The following is a 20219-nucleotide window of genomic DNA, read 5'->3' as shown; positions in this document are numbered from 1 at the left end:
ATTTTACGACTTTGCTGAAATATGTCGATGAAATGTTGGGTCAATTATGTCGCGGCCCATTAACCTGATTTTAATTTCTAGAATTAGTGATTGTACTGTCTAATTAAAAAAAAGTATTTATACATTGTATTTAAAAGATAATATTACTTATTATCTGTTTGTTGTATTATTAAAATTATATACATATATATATATAGTATTTAAAAGAAAATATTACTTAATATAAGTTTTTTATATTATTTTATTTCTGATTATTATTATTATTATTCATGTATTATTATTTGTTTTTTCTTTATTTAATTGATTTATCTGTAAATATTATATTTTTTTCTTGCTGTTCCTTTCTTTTGGGGAGATGACATCTTTGGGATACAAACAAAAACATATTTGGACATTTAGGACAGACAACAGATGTATGATGTATGAGAACATTTAAAGTGATTTAGACTAGCCTTTTTTTTGTCTTTTTGTATTTTGTATCTTATCCTATGTTTTTATTATCATTTATTTAATTGTAAGTATTTTTTATATTCCATTTTATTCTGTTTTGTTAAAGACAGTAAGTGATCAACCTGGCGGATGTTGATAAATGTTATGTTGAAAGTGCCTTGTTTTTTTGTGTACCTTCTGAATATATGTTTGTATGTAAAATTGTTCAATAAAAAAATGACTTAAAAAAAATATGCCGTACGTGCGACTACAATTTTACGACTTTGCTGAAATATGATGACGATATGTTGGGTCAATTATGTCACGCCCCATAAGCCTGATTTTAATTTCTAGAATTAGTGATTGTACTGTCTAAAACATTTTTTTTTTTAATGGATTACTCCTATATGTCTATAAATATGTATATATATATATATATATATATTTTTTTTTTTTGTGGTTGTTGTATTGAATTTTTTTAAATCTACTATCTGTTTATGTTATATGATTTTATTTCTGATTAATAATAATATTATATTTATTAATTATATTATTTTTAATTTTTTTATTGATTTATCTGTAAATATTATTTTTTTTTTGCAGTTTCTTTATTTTGGGGGCGGTGGCATGAGGGCAGACAACAGATGTATGATGTATGTAAATATGATGTAATGGATAGGAATGTCTGCGATGAGGTGGTGACTTGTCCAGGGTGTACCCCGCCTTCCGCCCGATTGTAGCTGAGATAGGCGCCAGCGCCCCCCGCGACCCCGAAAGGGAATAAGCGGTAGAAAATGGATGGATGGATGGATAGGAATGTCTAAAGCTGGATGTCAATAAAAAAATAATACATATATGTATAAATATATATATATATATATATATATATATATATATATATATATATATATATATATATACACACACGTCTGTGTGTGTGTGTGTTGATGAAAGGTTGCTATGGTGACACTCCTGTACCTCCATACATAGCACCATACACATTATATTTATATTTAGACAAACATCTCTATAAATGTATATCATGCAGGATATCTTTGCCATGAGGTAACTGCTTCCAAAATACCCCCTCAATGATTACATACTATGTATCCTTTAAGGAGGGGCGTTTCCGTTTTGGGGGAAAGAGGGGGCCGGAAATGATGACGTGTACCGGCCTACCACGTGACCCGGTTCACTTTTTGCCGGAATATTGCGCAACACCCCAACCGCCCAAACTCCATTGAAAATGTGGGATATGATAAAGTTGCGGTCAGTTTGGAATTTGGACAGGGACTCAATAATCAATAAATATATTTATTAATAACAGGGTGCGTGATATTACAATAGTGGTGTAATGGCGCACACAGTGACTTGTATGCTATTTAACTAGCCACCATAAATGAAGAGGCAAAATAGAAGTGTCTAAAACTAAAAATAAGATGAATATCCCCTGTTCTGTACATCATTGTCCAAGTTACATTATTTTGTTAAAGACTCTTTAAGATAGTGGTGTCCAAAGTTCGGCCCGGGGACCATTTGCGGCCCGCGGGCAATTTTTTAACGGCCCTAAGCACATTCTAAAAATACGATAAAAAAACAAAAAAAACGGAAAAAGTGGAATAAAAGAGTATGACAAGAAAATGTTGCAATGTTTACTCTAATAACATTATAAACAATTATTATTTTCTTAAAAAAAAAAAATCAATTCCACTTTGAGATTTTTTCGGGGGGGAAAATGTTGCATATTTTGTGTTTGCCATATAAAAAACAATGTTGTTGTTTTTTTTCTAAAGAAGGGCCTAATAAGAACAAATAAAAAACATAAACAACACCGACGTCCCACTGGGTCATTATTGTCACCAATATCCCACTGGGTGTGAGTTTTCCTACCGAGGATGTCGTGGTGGTTTGTGCAGCCCTTTGAGACACTAGTGATTTAGGGCTATATAAGTAAACATTGATTGATTGATTGATTGATTAAAAGTTATAATTAACGGGTGGATCTGAAGTTGATCTCAAGACGATTGTGTTTAAAGTAAACAGTAAAAAAGAAAAACATTTTATTTTTATTTTTAATGAGTAGGACCCTTTTGGATTCCCAATAATTTAAGTGCAATTTTTTTTTGTGTGTCATCGCTAAAAAAAATAATAACAAATTGAAATCAATGGTGTTATGTGTTGACATTTTTAAGGCTTCAATTATTCTATAATCTCAAATATTCCACTTTAAAATTCTATTGGGGGAAACTATTGCATAATTTGTGTTTTTCCCCCCATAACAAAACAGGGTTTTCTTTGACGAAAAGGGCATAAAACTTAAATCTTTAAAAACGTTTTATTGACAGATAGACCTAATGTTGATCTAGAGATTTAAACCTTGAATAACAATAATACAAAATAATGACACATTTTAAATATTTTTTGGACCAAAATCCTTTGGGGTCCCTGAGATCAAGCCTGAGTGGAGGCCTAAATGCATATTTTTACACATATATTGTAATGGTTTTTGAAATAAAAACATATCAAAATGGCCCCTGCTTGCTTTGATTTTTCAGTGTGCGGCCCCCAGTGGAAAAAGTTTGGAAACCCTGTGTCATTCTCCAAGGTGAATGACAAATGGTTAAAAGTTAACACACAATATCTTACAAAACATATTGCATTTATACGTGTGTTAATATAACGATCAGAGCATTTTATTGTGATTTATAAGTCATTTCCAAGCTATAACAGACGCAAAACTGTGTGTAATAATACATTCGGCCAGCAGGTGGTGTCTTGTGCCAACGAATGCGAATTCTCGAACTTATTATGTAACGCAATGCCTCGTGCGGCTTCATTCGACGATCACTACACAGGGTGTACGCCGCATTCGGGACATGCGGTAGTAAATGGATGGATGGATGGATATACAACACCGTGTTAAGCAAAGTTAGCTATGTACAGTATTGTAGTGGCTAGCTACCGGGTGTTAGCTAATGACTTTTGGCTGGGGGGCGGGACTTCCGGGGAGAGATAGGGAAGTGACGTTGTTGATAGGAAGTAAAGTTGGAGTATTGCCGGGAAAAGAGGTCGACGCATATTGGAGATGTTTATTCTGAAGCTAACCAATAATAAATAAAACACTTCTTGCCATTAATGTGACTTCTTGAACACGTGTGGTAGAAATCGGTTGGATGGATTAAAATGCATGAGATTTATTTGTATTTTGAATGTTATTTTTAACACTGTGATTATGTTAGAATAATTATCTATATATTATAACACAACTTTTATGCTTAAGGGCCGTTGCTATAATTATTGTCAATTGTGCTGAATTGGTATTTATCTTTGTCCGTACAAAGCTGGAAATCCAAAAGATTGCAAGCCTGTCTGGTATTAATGTCTATGTCCAGGAATGGCCTGCTGCCACAGACAGAGCAGAGACAAGGTGATATCACCAGCGTCAACACATTTGCATTTTTGTATGATCACATATTGTGTCTAACTGGAGCTGTCGAGATTACCCCCTTCCCTCGGCGACAGCTTCAGTGATGTAAAAAGGGACCTCCCAATAAATAGTGGAAGCACGCGGACCATTAGAACGTAGTTTGGATCTGTAACTAATTGAACTCTGTCTCTGCTTGATTTTTTGCTTCTCGTCTGTTTAATAGATGTCATCAGTGTTTGAACCTGACAGATTACCAGTGGAAATATTCATTTCTTATCATGTTAAATAATGTCAGCTAAGATTTACCCGAGAGCCAGATGCAGTCATCAAAAGAGCCACAGGTTCCCGACCCCTGGTTTACATGATATAACTTTACCAATAGATGGAACATTGCAACTCTTTTTATCTGGATTTACTACTGCAAACGGCAGCAGACAAACCCACGTCGTGTGTGATGAAATAAATCTACGTTCTCCATGTGAGCTTCTAGAAGTGTGTGGAACAATTTCCCTTGTGGATGTATAAAGTTTGTCAAAGTCTTAAAGGGGAACATTATCACAATTTCAAAAGGGTTAAAAACAATAAAAATCAGTTCCCAGTGGCTTGTTGTATTTTTTGAAGTTTTTTTCAAAATGTTACCGTTCCCGGAATATCCCTAAATAAAGCTTTAAAGTGCCTTATTTTCGCTATCTACGAAACCACTATCCCTTTCCCTGTGACGTCATACAGTGCTGCCAATACAAACAACATGGCGGTTACCACAGCAAGATATAGCGACATTAGCTCGGATTCAGACTCGGATTTCAGCGGCTTAAGCGATTCAACAGATTACGCATGTATTGAAACAGATGGTCGGAGTATGGAGGCAGATAGCGAAAACCAAATTGAAGAAGAAATTGAAGCTATTGAGCGAATAGTTATTGACGCTATTCGGCCATAGCATAGGTGTACCTAATGAAGTGGCCCATAGCATGGCTGCCTTATTAGCATCGCCGGTAAAATGTGCGGACCAAACGATCAGGACTTTCGCATCTTGTGACACTGGAGCAACTTAAATCCGTCGATTGGTAAGTGTTTGTTTCGCATTAAATGTGGGTATCTAGTTTCAAATGTACATACAGTTAGCGTAAATAGCATGTTAGCATCGATTAGCTGGCAGTCATGCCGTGACCAAATATGTCTGATTAGCACATAAGTCAACAACATCCACAAAACTCACCTTTGTGATTTCGTTGACTTAATGGTTGCAAATGCATCTGCAGGTTATCCATACATCTCTGTGCCATGTCTGTCTTAGCATCGCCGGTCAAATGTGAAGACACTCTGGTACATTCAATGGGGGTCTGGCGGCAGATTTCTTGCCAGTGGTGCAACTTGAATCCCTCCCTGTTAGTGTTGTTACACCCTCCGACAACACACCGTCGAGGCATGATGTCTCCAAGGTTCCAAAAAATAGTCAAAAAAACGGAAAATAACAGAGCTGAGACCCGGTGTTTGTAATGTGAAAATGAAAATGGCGGGTGTGTTACCTCGGTGACGTCACGTTCTGACGTCATCGCTAAAAGACCGATAAACAGAAAGGCGTTTAATTTGCCAAAATCCACCCATATACAGTTACAAAATTGGTTAAAAAAATACATTATCTTGTCACCGACGTCCCACTGGGTGTGAGTTTTCCTTGCCCTTATGTGGGCCTACCGAGGATGTCGTAGTGGTTTGTGTTGTGGTTTGTGCAGCCCTTTGAGACACTAGTGATTTAGGGCTATATAAGTAAACATTGATTGATTGATTATCTTTTTTCTGCAACATCAAGGTGCTGGTTGGCGCCTTGCATGGCAGCTCCCTCCATCAGTGTGTGAATGTGTGTGAATGTGGAAGTAGTGTCAACGCGCTTTGAGTACCTTGAAGGTAGAAAAGCGCTATACAAGTACAACCCATTTATCATTTATTTATTGACGCTGGCATAGGTGTGGTGATAATGTTCCCCTTTAAGATATTTTAGGTTTGCAATCAGAACATTTAGGATACAAAGTACATACTTAAAAAACAATAACTGGGTTGAATAAAAGATTATAGAGTAGGATTCCAGCTTGGTCCACACTCCATATCAGAAGGGGGCGGTAATGCACACCGGAATAGCCTTACAGTACCAATTCCTGCAATACCACCCTGGATGTATGACAACCCAAAGGTAAACATGCAATTACTAAAGAATATACATTTAAATAGTTACCAGATAGAACAATGGATTGAGGAAATGTTTTTTGACAACATCATGATATACACAGATGCATCAAAAACTATAAGTAGAAAGGTAGGAGCTGCAGGAGTTATCCCACAAGGAAACATAGTATTAAATAAAAGAATCAGTGATAAACTATCTGTTTTTACAGGGGAATTGGTAGCAATTTATAAGGCAGTTAACTGGATAGAGGAAAATAAAGCAAGGAAAGTAGTCGTGTGCTCAGACTCCAGCAGTGCTTTGATGAGCATAAAAAAACATAGCATCAGAAACAAGACAAGATATAGTTTATGACATAGTTCAGGCAATCTACAGGATAAATAAAGCGGGAGGTGTGGTAACATTTCTGTGGTTTCCCGCTCATGTAGGAGTTGTGAGGAAAGAATTAACTGATGGATACGCAAAACAAGCAACCACTAAAACAGAAGTAAAATGGAGATTAAGCACAGTAAAGAAAAAGTGAAGAACATTGTGGAGAGACGGAGCCGACAAGCCGACGGCGGGGTAGGGCAAGCCATGGTCCTACTCAAGATGGTGGCCAGGAGGCGGAGGATGCGGCGGAGCGGAGAGGCGGGGGCCTTGCTGGGAGCGACGCTGCTGCAATCTGAATCAGGTGCGTGACATACACACTGGCTCACTATCTGCCTATCTCTTAGCACTATATAAAAAGGGGAGAAGGAGGAAAGAAGGGGGCAGAAGGAGTTGGAGAACCAGTTGCAGAAGCAGACGAGAGCGAGCCGAAGACAGCAGCAAGGATGCGACCGATCGGAGAGCAAGAAAGGAGCAGCTGAAAAGCAATCCGAGCAAAAGGCAAAGCTGTTATTGAAAAATAAAGCGAGTCAAACCCTCTCAGCGAGATGTCTTTCCTTGATGGTCCATGCAACCCGCACGATGATGGCAGGAAGTCGTTTACAAACATAATTAAGGTAAAACACAATAAAAAGTGGCAGGATAATTGGAATAAGGAAACAAAAGGTAGAGAGTATTACAAAGTCCAGAGGAGAGTAGGTTTAATGAGTGGAAGGTGTAGAAATAGGAAGGAAGAAGACATTATTACTAGATTGAGATTAGGACATACATATCTAAATAGTTCACTAAAATTGATAGGAAACATACTACAGGACTGTGTGATTCTTGCCATTAGATAGAAAATGTTGACCATGTTTTAATACAATGTAGGAAATACAATAGTGCAGGGGTCACCAACCTTTTTGAAAGCAAGAGCTACTTCTTGGGTACTGATTAATGCCAAGGGCTACCAGTTTGATACACACTTCAATAAATTGCCAGAAATAGCCAATTTGCTCAATTTACCTTTAATAAATAAATCTATATGTATATATAAAAAAATGGGTATTTCTGTCTGTCATTCCGTCGTACATTTTTTTTCTTTTTACAGAAGGTTTTTTGTAGAGAATAAATGATGAAAAAAACACTTAATTGAATGGTTTAAAAGAGGAGAAAATAAAATTTAATTTTGAAACATAGTTTATCTTCAATTTCAACTCTTTAAAATTCAAAATTCAACCGAAAACAATGAAGAGAAAAACTAGATAATTCGAATCTTTTAGAAAAAAATTATTTATGGAACATCATTAGTAATTTTTCCTGATTAAGATTCATTTTAGAATTTTGATGACATGTTTTAAATAGGTTAAAATACAATCTGCACTTTGTTAGAATATACAAAAAAATGGACTAAACTATATTTCTAACAAAGACCAATCATTATTTCTTCTAGATTTTCCAGAACAAAAATTTTAAAAGAAATTCAAAAGACTTTGAAATAAGATTCAAATTTGATTTTACAGATTTTCTAGATTTGCCAGAATAATATTTTTGAAATTTAATCATAATAAGTTTGAAGAAATATTTCACAAATATTCTATGTCAAAAAAACAAAAGCTAAAATGAATAATTAAATTAAAATGTATTTATTAGTGTTTACAATAAACATTTTTTAAATAAATTACCTGAACATTGATTTAAATTGTCAGGAAAGAAGAGGAAGGAATTTAAAAGTTAAAAAGGTATATGTGTTTAAAAATCCTAAAATCATTTTTAAGGTTGTATTTCTTCTCTAAAATTGTCTTTCTGAAAGTTATAAAAAGCAAAGTAAAAAAAAAAAAGAATTTATTTAAACAAGTGAAGACCAAGTCTTTCAAATATTTTCTTGGATTTTCAAATTCTATTTGAGTTTTGTCTCTTAGAATTAAAAATGTCCAGCAAAGCGAGACCAGCTTGCTAGTAAATAAATACAATTTAAAAAATAGAGGCAGCTCACTGGTAAGTGCTGCTATTTGAGCTATTTTTTAGAACAGGCCAGCGGGCGACTCATCTGGTCCTTACGGGCGACCTGGTGCCCGCATTGGTGACCCCTGTAATAGAGGAATACAAAATACTGGAAAGTAAGTTAGCAAAAGAAAATATTAGGTTAGCAGTGGAAGATATTTTTTAGGATTGCATTCAGAACACATAGGATATAAAGCAATGTAAACATATTTAAAAAACACTGACCCCGAAAGGGAATAAGCGGTAGAAAATGGATGGATGGATGAGTTAAATAAAAGAATAAAGAGTAAGTAGTAGTGATCCAGCTTAGTCCACACTCCATGTCAGAAGGTGGCGGTAATGCACACCGGAAGGTTGGCTGCAAACCACCATTAATGAAAACGAAGAAGAGAAGAAGAAGAAGGATTATATGGTCTCTTGGTAAAGCGCACAGTGGCGGTTTTTATAATCAAGTGTTAACATTCAACATGTTGAACGAGCTGGTGAAGGAGAGACTCGCGGCGGCAGCTGACGAAATATGTGGCCTGTTTGAAAGAGCGGTCGCGTCGTACGCCGAAGAACTTTCTCGAACAAGAAAGGAAAACGAGCGACGACGACAACAACTGGAAGAGATGTGCCAGACACACATGGTGGTGCACCTTGAAGGTGGGTTTACTCAGCTTTTATCTTCTTTCTGCTGGAGAAAATGTGCCAGACACACATGGTGGTGCACCTTGAAGGTGGGTTTACTCAGCTTTTATCTTCTTTCTGCTGGAGAAAATGACATGACGTACGCCTTTATATTGCAGTATTAACCCGCACATCACGACGGCTGTGAATATTACAATAAACATTAAAACCTTCATTTCACACGTTATTTTTTTACAGCACACATGTAACATTTCAATTTCATTTCTTTTTAATTTATTTCCTTCATTGACGTGCATCTTTGATCGATAAACCATACTTGCCAACCTTGAGAACTTCGATTTTGGGAGGTGGGGGGCGTGGTCGGGGGTGGGGCGAGTGACGTGGTTAAAAGGGGAGGAGTATATTTACAGCTAGATTCACCAAGTCATGCATCCATCCATTTTCTACCGCTTATTCCCTTTTGGGGTCGCGGGGGGTGCTGGCGCCTATCTCAGCTACAATCGGGCGGAAGGCGGGGTACAAGTATTTTATATTTATATATATGGCGGGGTACACCCTGGACAAGTCGCCACCTCATCGCAGCGCCCCCCGCGACCCCGAAAGGGAATAAGCGGTAGAAAATGGATGGATGGATGGATATATATATATATATATATATATATATATATATATATATATATATATATATATATATATATATATATGATCCATTTTCTACCGCTTATTCCCTTTGGGGTCGCTGGTGCCTATCTCAGCTACAATCGGGCATAAGGTGGGGTTTGCCCTGGACAAGTTGCCACCTCATCGGAGGGCCAACAGAGATAGACAGACAACATTCACACTCACTTTCACACACTAGGGCCAATTTTCAGTGTTGCCAATCAACCTATCCTCAGGTGCATGTCTTTGGAGGTGGGAGGGGCCTATCCCCAGGTGCATGTCTTTGGAGGTGGGAGGGGCCTATCCCCAGGTGCATGTCTTTGGAGGTAGGAGGAAGCTGGGGTACCTGGGGGAGAACATGCAAACTCCACACAGAAAGATCCCGAGCCCGGGTTTGAAGACATGCACCAACCCCTGTCCCACCATGCACAAGGGTTAGAATAATATATATACATGTATATGGTCACTGCTGCTGCTCACTGCTCCCCTCACCTCCCAAAGGGTGATGGGTCAAATGCAGAGAATAATTTCGCCACACTTAGTGTGTGTGTGACAGGCATTGGTACTTTAACTTTAATGCAGTGATTTTAAAACTGGTGTAATATGGGCCCCTTCCTTATGGTCCTCGTCAGCACATGAGCGTATGAGTTTTTGTACCTTTTTTTTTAGGAAGGTTTCGTACCTTTCTTTAGGAAGACCAGAAAGCTGGGCATTACTTGAGCTAAGAACACACTTGTTTGCTCCCAAACACTTAATAAGCACACTCATGCTGGTTTGCACTACCGTATTTCCTTGAATTGCCGCCGGGGCGTTAATTAATTTAAAACCAATTCTCACTCCGGCGCTTACCAAAGGCATGCGGTAAATTTAGGCCTGCGCTTATAAATTTGAGTGTGATGTAAGGATACCATCATGAAAAGCACATTTAATAAAAAAAAAACGTTATTATGGTCTTACCTTTACTTATAAATGAAGTCCATGCGCAGCTCCTTCTGATCAAAAGCATCGATAACTTGTTTATACAAGTCTTCCTTATCTTTCTTCAGTTTTAAAAGTCTCTCTGTCTCGATGGAGATCTTCCTTTATTACCTCCTGCTTCCATTGAAAGTCCAATTTAGAGAACTGTTTTATTTTAGATATGTAATCCTCCATGTTAAAAGTGCAAGCAAGAGGAAAAAATAAAGGATCGCTGCTCACTCTTGCTGCTTGTTGTCACTTCTTCTGCAGCCGAGTAGTCGCAAGAAGGATCACTAGCGCCCTCTACCACCAGGAGGCGGGAGTCATTTAATGACTCATATTTGACACACGCAGCTACGGTATATTAATAAAACATAGCTGCTTACTGTTCTTTTTAGCACATTCAATAGCTTGGACCTTAAATCCTACTGAATAGCTCTTAATCTTCTTCCCTTTATGCGATTTCAAATGATTGAAATCAGCCTCCTCCATTTTGAAATTGATGACGGGTGAAGTGTCACTCGTGACGTGACGAGTTTGACCCGGCGGAAATTCTAGGCATATGCTAATTATTTGGCGAAACGAGTTTGACCTGGCAGAAATTGTAGACATGCACTAATAAAAATAATATTTTGCGAAACGAGTTTGACCCGGCGGTAATGCTGAGCCGGCGGTAATGCTAAGCATGCGCTAATTATTTTGCGAAACGAGTTTGACCCGGCAGTAATTCTAGGCAGGTGCATACTATATACCCGGCGGCAATTCAAGGAAATAGGGTAAGTTACTTTCAAATGACAATGCATTAGATCAGGGGTTGGCTATTGAGTTGGATCTTGAGACAAATACTTCCCAAAACATTACATGGCAGTCCAGAAGGAAATAATTTGTTGCTTGTCTTGCAGACCTCCGGCAGCAGATTGGTCGTCAAGATGAACTTCCCCCTCCGCCCCAGGAGGGGCGCCCCACTTTGAAGCAGGATTATCCACAGCCCACCTTCGTTAAAGAGGAGGAGGAACTCTGGATCACTCAGGATGGAGAGCGTCTTCTTGGACCAGAGGAGGAGGATGATCTTGCCAAGTCGCTACAGACTAGTATTTCTGTTAAGACCGAAAACCATGAAGACAAGCCCCCAGAGTCCTCACAGCGTCATCACAGTCCGAGTGAGGAGAACAAAGGGGCGGAGCCTCCAAGCAGCAGCTGTCCACAACACATCACAACAGAAGATGATGAAGACCACTGTGGAGGATCACTATCGAATAGTGATGACACGACATCATACTATCCTAAAGATGGGGACGCCGCCAAAGAACCTTTGAGCAGCGGTACAGACTGTATCCAACACCTTGTACGCTCTAAAAAGCAGACGGGCAAAAACCAGGGGACTTTGGGAAACGTTCACCGGAGAACTCACACAAGAAACAAACCCTTCAGTTGTTCAGTCTGTGGTAAAAGATTAACGGATAGGTCAGCGGTGGCGTCGCACATGAGGACGCACACCGGAGAGAAACCTTTCAGCTGTTCGGTATGCGGTAAAAAATTCTCCCACAAGTCAACCATGGTAACGCACATGAGAATACACACGGGAGAAACACCTTATAATTGTTCGGTGTGCTGGAAAAGCTTTTATAATAAGTCATCGGCCATAAGACACATGAGAACGCACACGGGCGAAAAGCCTTTTAGTTGTTCATTTTGCGGCGAAAGGTTCTCTGTGAAGTCCAACATGGTACAACACCTGCGAACACACACGGGAGAAAAACCTTTCAGTTGTTTTATTTGTGGTATAAGATTCTCGCAAAAGTCAAATATGACAAGACACATGGCGAGAGCACACAAAACCTTATGATTGTTGTATATGTGGTGAAGTCTTCTCTTCATAGCCACAAATGGGACTGCTGGGTTGCAACTAGAGATGTCCGACTATGGCTTTTTTGCAGATATTCCCATATTGTCCAACTCTTCATTACCGATTTCAATATCAACCGATACCGATATATATACAGTCCTGCAATCAACACATTATTCCATCTTCTTCCGCGTATCCGAGGTAGGGTCGCGGGGGCAACAGCCTAAGCAGGGAAATCCAGACTTCCCTCTCCCCAGCCACTTCGTCTAGCTCTTCCCGGGGGATCCCGAGGCGTTCCCAGGCCAGCCGGGAGACATAGTCTTCCCAACGTGTCCTGGGTCTTCCCCGTGGCCTACCGGTCGGACAGTCTTCCCAACGTGTCCTGGGTCTTCCCCGTGCCCTAAACACCTCCCTAGGGAGGCGTTCGGGTGGCATCCTGACCAGATGCCCGAACCACCTCATCTGGCTCCTCTCCATGTGGAGGAGCAGCGGCTTTACTTTGAGTTCCTCCCGGATGGCAGAGCTTCTCACCCTATCTCTAAGGGAGAGACCCACCACACGGCGGAGGAAACTCATTTGGGCCGCTTGTACCCGTGATCTTATCCTTTCGGTCATGACCCAAAGCTCATGACCATAGGTGAGGATGGGAACGTAGATCGACCGGTAAATTGAGACCTTTGCTTTCCGGCTCAGCTCCTTCTTCATCACAACGGATCGGTACAACGTCCGCATTACTGAAGACGCCGCACCGATCCGCCTGTCGATCTCACGATCCACTCTTCCCCCACTCGTGAACAAGACTCCTAGGTACTTGAACTCCTCCACTTCGGGCAGGGTCTCCTCCCCAACCCGGAGATGGCATTACACCCTTTTCTGGGCGAGAACCATGGACTCGGACTTGGAGGTGCTGATTCTCATACCGGTCGCTTCACACTCGGCTGCGAACCGATCCAGTGAGAGCTGAAGATCCCGGTCAGATGAAGCCATCAGGACCACATCATCTGCAAAAAGCAGAGACCTAATCCTGCAGCCACCAAACCAGAACCCCTCAACGCCTTGACTGTGCCTAGAAATTCTGTCCATAAAAGAATGGGTGACAAAGGACAGCCTTGGCGGAGTCCAACCCTCACTGGAAATGTGTCCGACTTACTGCCGGCAATGCGGACCAAGTTCTGACACTGATCATACAGGGAGCGGACCGCCACAATCAGACAGTCCGGTACCCCATACTCCCTGAGCACTCCCCACAGGACTTCCCGAGGGACACGGTCGAATGCCTTCTCCAAGTCCACAAAGCACATGTAGACTGGTTGGGCAAACTCCCATGCACCCTCAAGAACCCTGCCCAGAGTATAGAGCTGGTCCACAGTTCCACGACCACGACATTATTATGCTTAATTTTGTTGTGACGCCCCGCTGGAATGTGAAGCGCTTTGAGTCACTAGAGAAAAAGTGCTATGTAAATATAATTCACTTCTGTCAGGTTCGAAAACTGATGACATCTATTAAACAGACAAGAAGCAAGGAATCATGCAGAGACAAAGTTCAATTTAGATCATGAGGAGAACGCATGGAGCTGCACACTTAGTCGCAGTCTTGCCCTACGCTCTAAGGTTCAGCTCCCGCGTCCCTCTATTTATTCAGGAGTTCCCCAGTCAACATCACTGAGGCCGCCTCTAAAAGAAGTGGTCACATATATCATGCAAAGCAGCTCCAGTATGCACAATACATGACGGAACGTGCTGGTCCTTGTGATTTTGCCTCGTCTCTGCTTCGTCTGCGTGTTGTCGTCTTATCTTTGTTGAAGTTCCTTAAAGTCCTCGGCTGTTAGCGGGCTAAAACAAAAGATAACATCTTTGGTTGGGGCCACCCCTCAGACAAGAAGTTTTGTCCTTGCACAGATAGAAAAAAGTACAGCTTGAGCCCAATAGCTAATAACTATAGCAACGGATTTTAAGCATACTAAAGATGTGTGATAACTTACACAATTATTATAACATTTTCACATTTGTTTTGTTGTTTACATTTATTTATTTGTTTGCTGATATGTAGAGGTTAATATGCGTCTTTCTTTTCGGAGACTACATCTATGTAACTAAATTGTTTGTGTTTGAATTTTGTCTCCTGTTTTTTTTTTTTTTTTAAAGCAAATAATGCTGACAATTTTATTGAATAAAATGTGTGTGCAAAATGTATTGAGGTTAATTTATGTTTTCATCACAACTGAACACGCTGCTCGGAATGGTTTGCACCAAAGAAACCCAAATTCAGAAGCTGGTACTTCTTGTATTTAAGAGTATTTACATCATTATGTTGTGTCGTTAGATTTTTTTTAAATAAATATCCTCAAAAACTTGACACTTTTTGTTTCTTTTATAAAGAGACATTTTCTAGCCTCTGCTTTCTTCTTCAACAGTCTTCAATACCGCCACAAGATGGCAGCAGAAACAAGTTCTAAAGCAAAATGACTTGAACGGTTAGTACTGCCCCCATCTCTTCTTTCGACTCAGTCCGAATTGGGACAAGTAGTAGGAAATTGGGACAAGCAGTAGGAAATGGATGGATATTGTGTGTTACTTACATTCACTCATTTACGGACACGGTTATGCTATTTCTATCACTTTAATGGTAAATTACACATCATTGAATACAAATATACATTGTATTTTGAAATGGGATATTTGCTTGAATAAAGAGCAAGCATAGGTGTGATTCTATGCAGGGGTCATACTTGCCAACCTTGACACCTCCGATTTCGGGAGGTGGGGGTGCGTGGTTGGGGGCATGGTTAAGAGTCGAATATTTAATATATATATATAAAATAAATACTTGAATTTCAGTGTTCATTTATTTACACTCATACACACACATAACACTCATATTGTTGAGTTAAGGGTTGAAATGTCCATCTTTGTTCTATTCTCTGTCACTATTTTTCTAACCATATGCATGCACAGCTAGACTCTATGGCGGTGGTGTCAGAGAGAAGAAGGCTAGCAAAACTCCTAGCCATTATGGACAACACCTCCCACCCACTACACTCGGACCTTGCGGAGAGAATGAGCACGTTCAGTGGAAGACTCAGACTCACAAAATGTAACACGGAACGACACAGGAGGTCCTTCACACTGACAGCCATCAGACTGTATAATGCATATGTTCCTTGACTGCACTTAAATGTACAATATATTTATATTATTCATATATTATATATATGTATATATAATATATATTAAACTATTTATTATGATCATTGTTTATTGTGAGCTAACTGTGGTGCTGAATATCCCCCAGGGATCAATAAAGTACATTCTATTCTACATTCTATTCCATTCTAAGTACAGTAGATGGCAGCATTGTCCTGTTTAAGAGTGTCACAAGTTCACAACATTGGTGTTTACGGCAGACAAAGTGCTTTACGGTCGACGAAAACGTGACTGCTGTTGTTGTGTGTTATTACCGGGCTGGGAGGACTTAAATGAAACTGCCTAACAATAAACTCACATAAGAAAACAAGAACTCGCCCTTGATCATTCTACAGTTATAACGTCATTGGGCAGGCTCGCTCTTCATACTGTGGGAAAGCGGACGTGAAAACAGGCTGTCGACACGTCACTCAGGTCCGCTTGGAGCTGGAGGGGGCGTGGATTTCGGGAGTCTCCCGGAAAATCTGGGAGTGTTGGCAGGTGTATGCAGGGGTCCCCTCAGAAATGGTACCTAATGTAAAAACTAAATATCACACTTTCCTTGCAGATATATTTTGAATATATCTCACATTTATATTACTCTTCTAACATTTAGGTCACTTTTTTGCACATTTTTCTCATTTGAGGTAGAAATTAAATGGTGAATGAAACTGCTAGATGCATCACGTAGTATGCGTGCATGTGTGATGCATCATGTTGTATGCATGCATGTGTGATGCATCATGTTGTATGCATGCATGTGTGATGCATCATGTTGTATGCATGCATGTGTGATGCATCATGTTGTATGCATGCATGTGTGATGCATCATGTTGTATGCATGCATGTGTGATGCATCATGTTGTATGCATGCATGTGTGATGCATCATGTTGTATGCATGCATGTGTGATGCATCATGTTGTATGCATGCATGTGTGATGCATCATGTTGTATGCATGCATGTGTGATGCATCATGTTGTATGCATGCATGTGTGATGCATCATGTTGTATGCATGCATGTGTGATGCATCATGTTGTATGCATGCATGTGTGATGCATCATGTTGTATGCATGCATGTGTGATGCATCATGTTGTATGCATGCATGTGTGATGCATCATGTTGTATGCATGCATGTGTGATGCATCATGTTGTATGCATGCATGTGTGATGCATCATGTTGTATGCATGCATGTGTGATGCATCATGTTGTATGCATGCATGTGTGATGCATCATGTTGTATGCATGCATGTGTGATGCATCATGTTGTATGCGTGCATGTGTGATGCATCATGTTGTATGCGTCCATGTGTGATGCATCACGCTGTATGCGTGCATGTGTGACGCATCACGTTGTATGCGTGCATGTGTGACGCATCACGTTGTATGCGTGCATGTGTGACGCATCATGTTGTATGCATGCATGTGTGATGCATCATGTTGTATGCATGCATGTGTGATGCATCATGTTGTATGCATGCATGTGTGATGTATCATGTTGTATGCATGCATGTGTGATGCATCATGTTGTATGCATGCATGTGTGATGCATCATGTTGTATGCATGCATGTGTGATGTATCATGTTGTATGCATGCATGTGTGATGTATCATGTTGTATGCATGCATGTGTGATGCATCATGTTGTATGCATGCATGTGTGATCCATCATGTTGTATGCGTGCATGTGTGATGCATCATGTTGTATGCGTGCATGTGTGATGTATCATGTTGTATGCATGCATGTGTTATGCATCATGTTGTATGCATGCATGTGTGATGTATCATGTTGTATGCATGGATGTGTGATGCATCATGTTGTATGCGTGCATGTGTGATGCATCATGTTGTATGCGTGCATGTGTGATGCATCATGTTGAATGCGTGCATGTGTGATGCATCATGTTGTATGCATGCATGTGTGATGCATCATGTTGTATGCATGCATGTGTGATGCATCATGTTGTATGCATGCATGTGTGATGCATCATATTGTATGCATGCATGTGTGATGCATCATGTTGTATGCATGCATGTGTGATGCATCATGTTGTATGCATGCATGTGTGATGTATCACGTTATATGCATGCATGTGTGATGCATCATGTTGTATGCATGCATGTGTGATGCATCATGTTGTATGCATGCATGTGTGATGCATCATGTTGTATGCATGCATGTGTGATGTATCATGTTGTATGCATGCATGTGTGATGCATCATGTTGTATGCATGCATGTGTGATGTATCATGTTGTATGCATGCATGTGTGATGCATCATGTTGTATGCATGCATGTGTGATGCATCACGTATGCATGCATGTGTGATGCATCACGTATGCATGCATGTGTGATGCATCATGTTGTATGCATGCATGTGTGATGCATCATGTTGTATGCATGCATGTGTGATGCATCATGTTGTATGCATGCATGTGTGATGCATCATGTTGTATGCATGCATGTGTGATGCATCATGTTGTATGCATGCATGTGTGATGCATCATGTTGTATGCATGCATGTGTGATGTATCATGTTGTATGCATGCATGTGTGATGCATCACGTTGTATGCATGCATGTGTGATGCATCATGTTGTATGCATGCATGTGTGATGTATCATGTTGTATGCGTGCATGTGTGATGTATCATGTTGTATGCGTGCATGTTCCAAAATCTAAATATGGATGTTAAATGTAAACACAAATGCCAAATATGAATGTTAAATCCAAATCTTAATGTTAAGAATGTGCTGTTTGCAACTTCTCACAATAACATTTTTCAAAACAAAAAATATGAACAAGAACACTCCTGGCTAGTTTATGTTACCATTATTACGTTAACACAATTTCACAAATATAAATATAAACAATACACAAAGCGTTTGGGCCTGTAAATATAAACGTTAAATATAAATAGCAATGCTGTATCTAAATTTAAATGTTGAAAATAAATATTACATCTAAAATGTTAAATATAAATGATAAATCCAAATACTAAATCAAAATGTTAAATATTAATATGAATGTTAAATCTAAATCTAAATGGGGAATGTCCGCACCGGGATCAGTAGGTCGTGAGTTCAAACCACGGCCGAGTCAGACCAAAGACTATAAAAATGGGAGCCATTACCTGCCTGCTTGGCACTCAGCATCAAGGCTTGGAATTGGGGGTTAAATCAGCAAAAATGATTCCTGGGCGTGGCCACTGCTGCTGCTCACTGCTCCCCTCATTAACAAGGGGATCGGGTCAAATACAGAGAGTATTTTCACCACACCTAGTGTGTGTGTGTGACAATCATTGGTACTTTAACTTTAATATAAATGTTAAATATGAATGTAAATATGAATGTTGAATCTAAATATAAAATGTACATCTAAATGTTGCAACTAAATGTGTCAAACGCTGCATCGTGGAAGAAAAAGGATGTTTATTGATGAAACGAGCAACAGGGAAAAGCTCTGACCAGACAGACTATGAAGAAAACTAAACAAAATGCTGGAATCCAGCAAAAACACTCACAGGCAACGTGGAGCAGATGGTGTCCACAAAGTAGGAGCGTACTCGAGGTCGGCCAGGAAAAGGTTGTCCATGGTCACCAGTGGATAGAGAATAATGTCCCGAACCACAAACGGTGTTTCAAACTCAACTTGAGTCGTGCTGATTACAAACAGAAAACAGATAAGGGGAAAAGTGCTCAAAGGCAGGCGTAAAGCTGCTGCAGGAAAGGGGAAACAGGAAGTGAAAAAAACACAAAATAAGAGTACAAGACAAGAACTGAAACTACACCCAGAAAGTCACCAAGAAACTAAAAATTGTAAGTATTAAATCTAAATGTTAAAATTAACAATTAGAAAGGTTAAATATACATGTTAAATCTGATTCTTAATGTTAAATCTGGATATCAAATAGAAATGTTAAATATAATTGCTTACTCTTAATGAAAATGTTAAACATAAATATAAAAACACATCTAAATGTTAAAAGGAAATGTTAAATCTAAATCTAAATAATACATCTAAATGCTAAATCTTAAATTAAGTTCTAAATTTAAATGTAAAATACTAAATATAAATGCTAAATCTAAAAAAAAATTAAATGCTGAATATAAATGTTAAATCTTTTTGTTAAGTATAAATGTTAAATCTAAAGGTTATATCTAAATATAAATGATGCTTCCAAAGTTTAATTATGAATGTAAATGTTAAATACAAATATTAAGATTAAATGTTAGATACACATTTCAAACACAATTTTAATGTAAAAATAAATATTACATAGGAATACAAATATAAAATGTAAATATCATTTAAAATAAAAATATAAATATAAACATTAAATGTAAATATTAATGTTAAATCCAAATTTTGGATATAAATATTATAATATACATGCTAAATCTAAATTTTAAGCATACATTTTAATGTTGAATCTAATCATGAATATTAAATCTAAATCTAAATGTTTAATCTAAATATGAATGATAAAAATAATTTAAATATTGAATGCAAATATAAATGTTATATTTAAATGTAAATATTAAATATAAA

The 20219-nt window shown here is 38.8% G+C and overlaps 1 protein-coding gene and 1 long non-coding RNA gene across 3 annotated transcripts; one reads left to right on the top strand and one right to left on the bottom strand.

Annotated features, from left to right (window-relative positions):
• The first annotated feature begins 8779 nt into the window (after nucleotides 1-8779).
• LOC133537281 (zinc finger protein 135-like) lies at nucleotides 8780-14841 on the top strand. Of its 2 annotated transcripts, none has more exons than XM_061878272.1 (2): nucleotides 8780-9035; nucleotides 11540-14841. In XM_061878272.1, exons 1-2 carry the CDS (start codon nucleotides 8858-8860, stop codon nucleotides 12481-12483), a joined length of 1122 nt encoding a protein of 373 aa, XP_061734256.1. In that variant the 5' UTR covers nucleotides 8780-8857; the 3' UTR covers nucleotides 12484-14841. The 2 variants fall into 2 exon arrangements, with proteins under 2 accessions (XP_061734256.1, XP_061734257.1); XM_061878273.1 differs by lacking the exon at nucleotides 8780-9035 and adding an exon at nucleotides 9082-9109.
• Nucleotides 14019-19332, bottom strand: LOC133537282 (uncharacterized). Its single transcript, XR_009802647.1, has 2 exons — nucleotides 19192-19332; nucleotides 14019-14318 (listed from the first exon to the last, which is right to left on the bottom strand). It is a non-coding gene; the product is annotated as an uncharacterized LOC133537282 (long non-coding RNA).
• Nucleotides 19333-20219: the final 887 nt, after the last annotated feature.

The sequence above is a fragment of the Nerophis ophidion genome, linkage group LG18 (assembly GCF_033978795.1).
Source record: "Nerophis ophidion isolate RoL-2023_Sa linkage group LG18, RoL_Noph_v1.0, whole genome shotgun sequence".
Taxonomy (NCBI): domain Eukaryota; kingdom Metazoa; phylum Chordata; class Actinopteri; order Syngnathiformes; family Syngnathidae; genus Nerophis; species Nerophis ophidion.
The sequence above is the reverse complement of the archived record's forward strand: the minus strand, read 5'-3'. Positions and strand labels throughout refer to the sequence as shown.

What these genes read in the sequence shown, in the direction of transcription:
- LOC133537281 (XM_061878272.1), top strand. Translation starts at nt 8,858, where the DNA reads ATGTTGAACGAGCTGGTGAAGGAGAGACTCGCGGCGGCAGCTGACGAA. An exon ending in CATGGTGGTGCACCTTGAAG is followed by an intron (nt 9,036 to 11,539) that starts GTGGGTTTACTC and finishes CTTGTCTTGCAG; the next exon opens with ACCTCCGGCAGCAGATTGGT.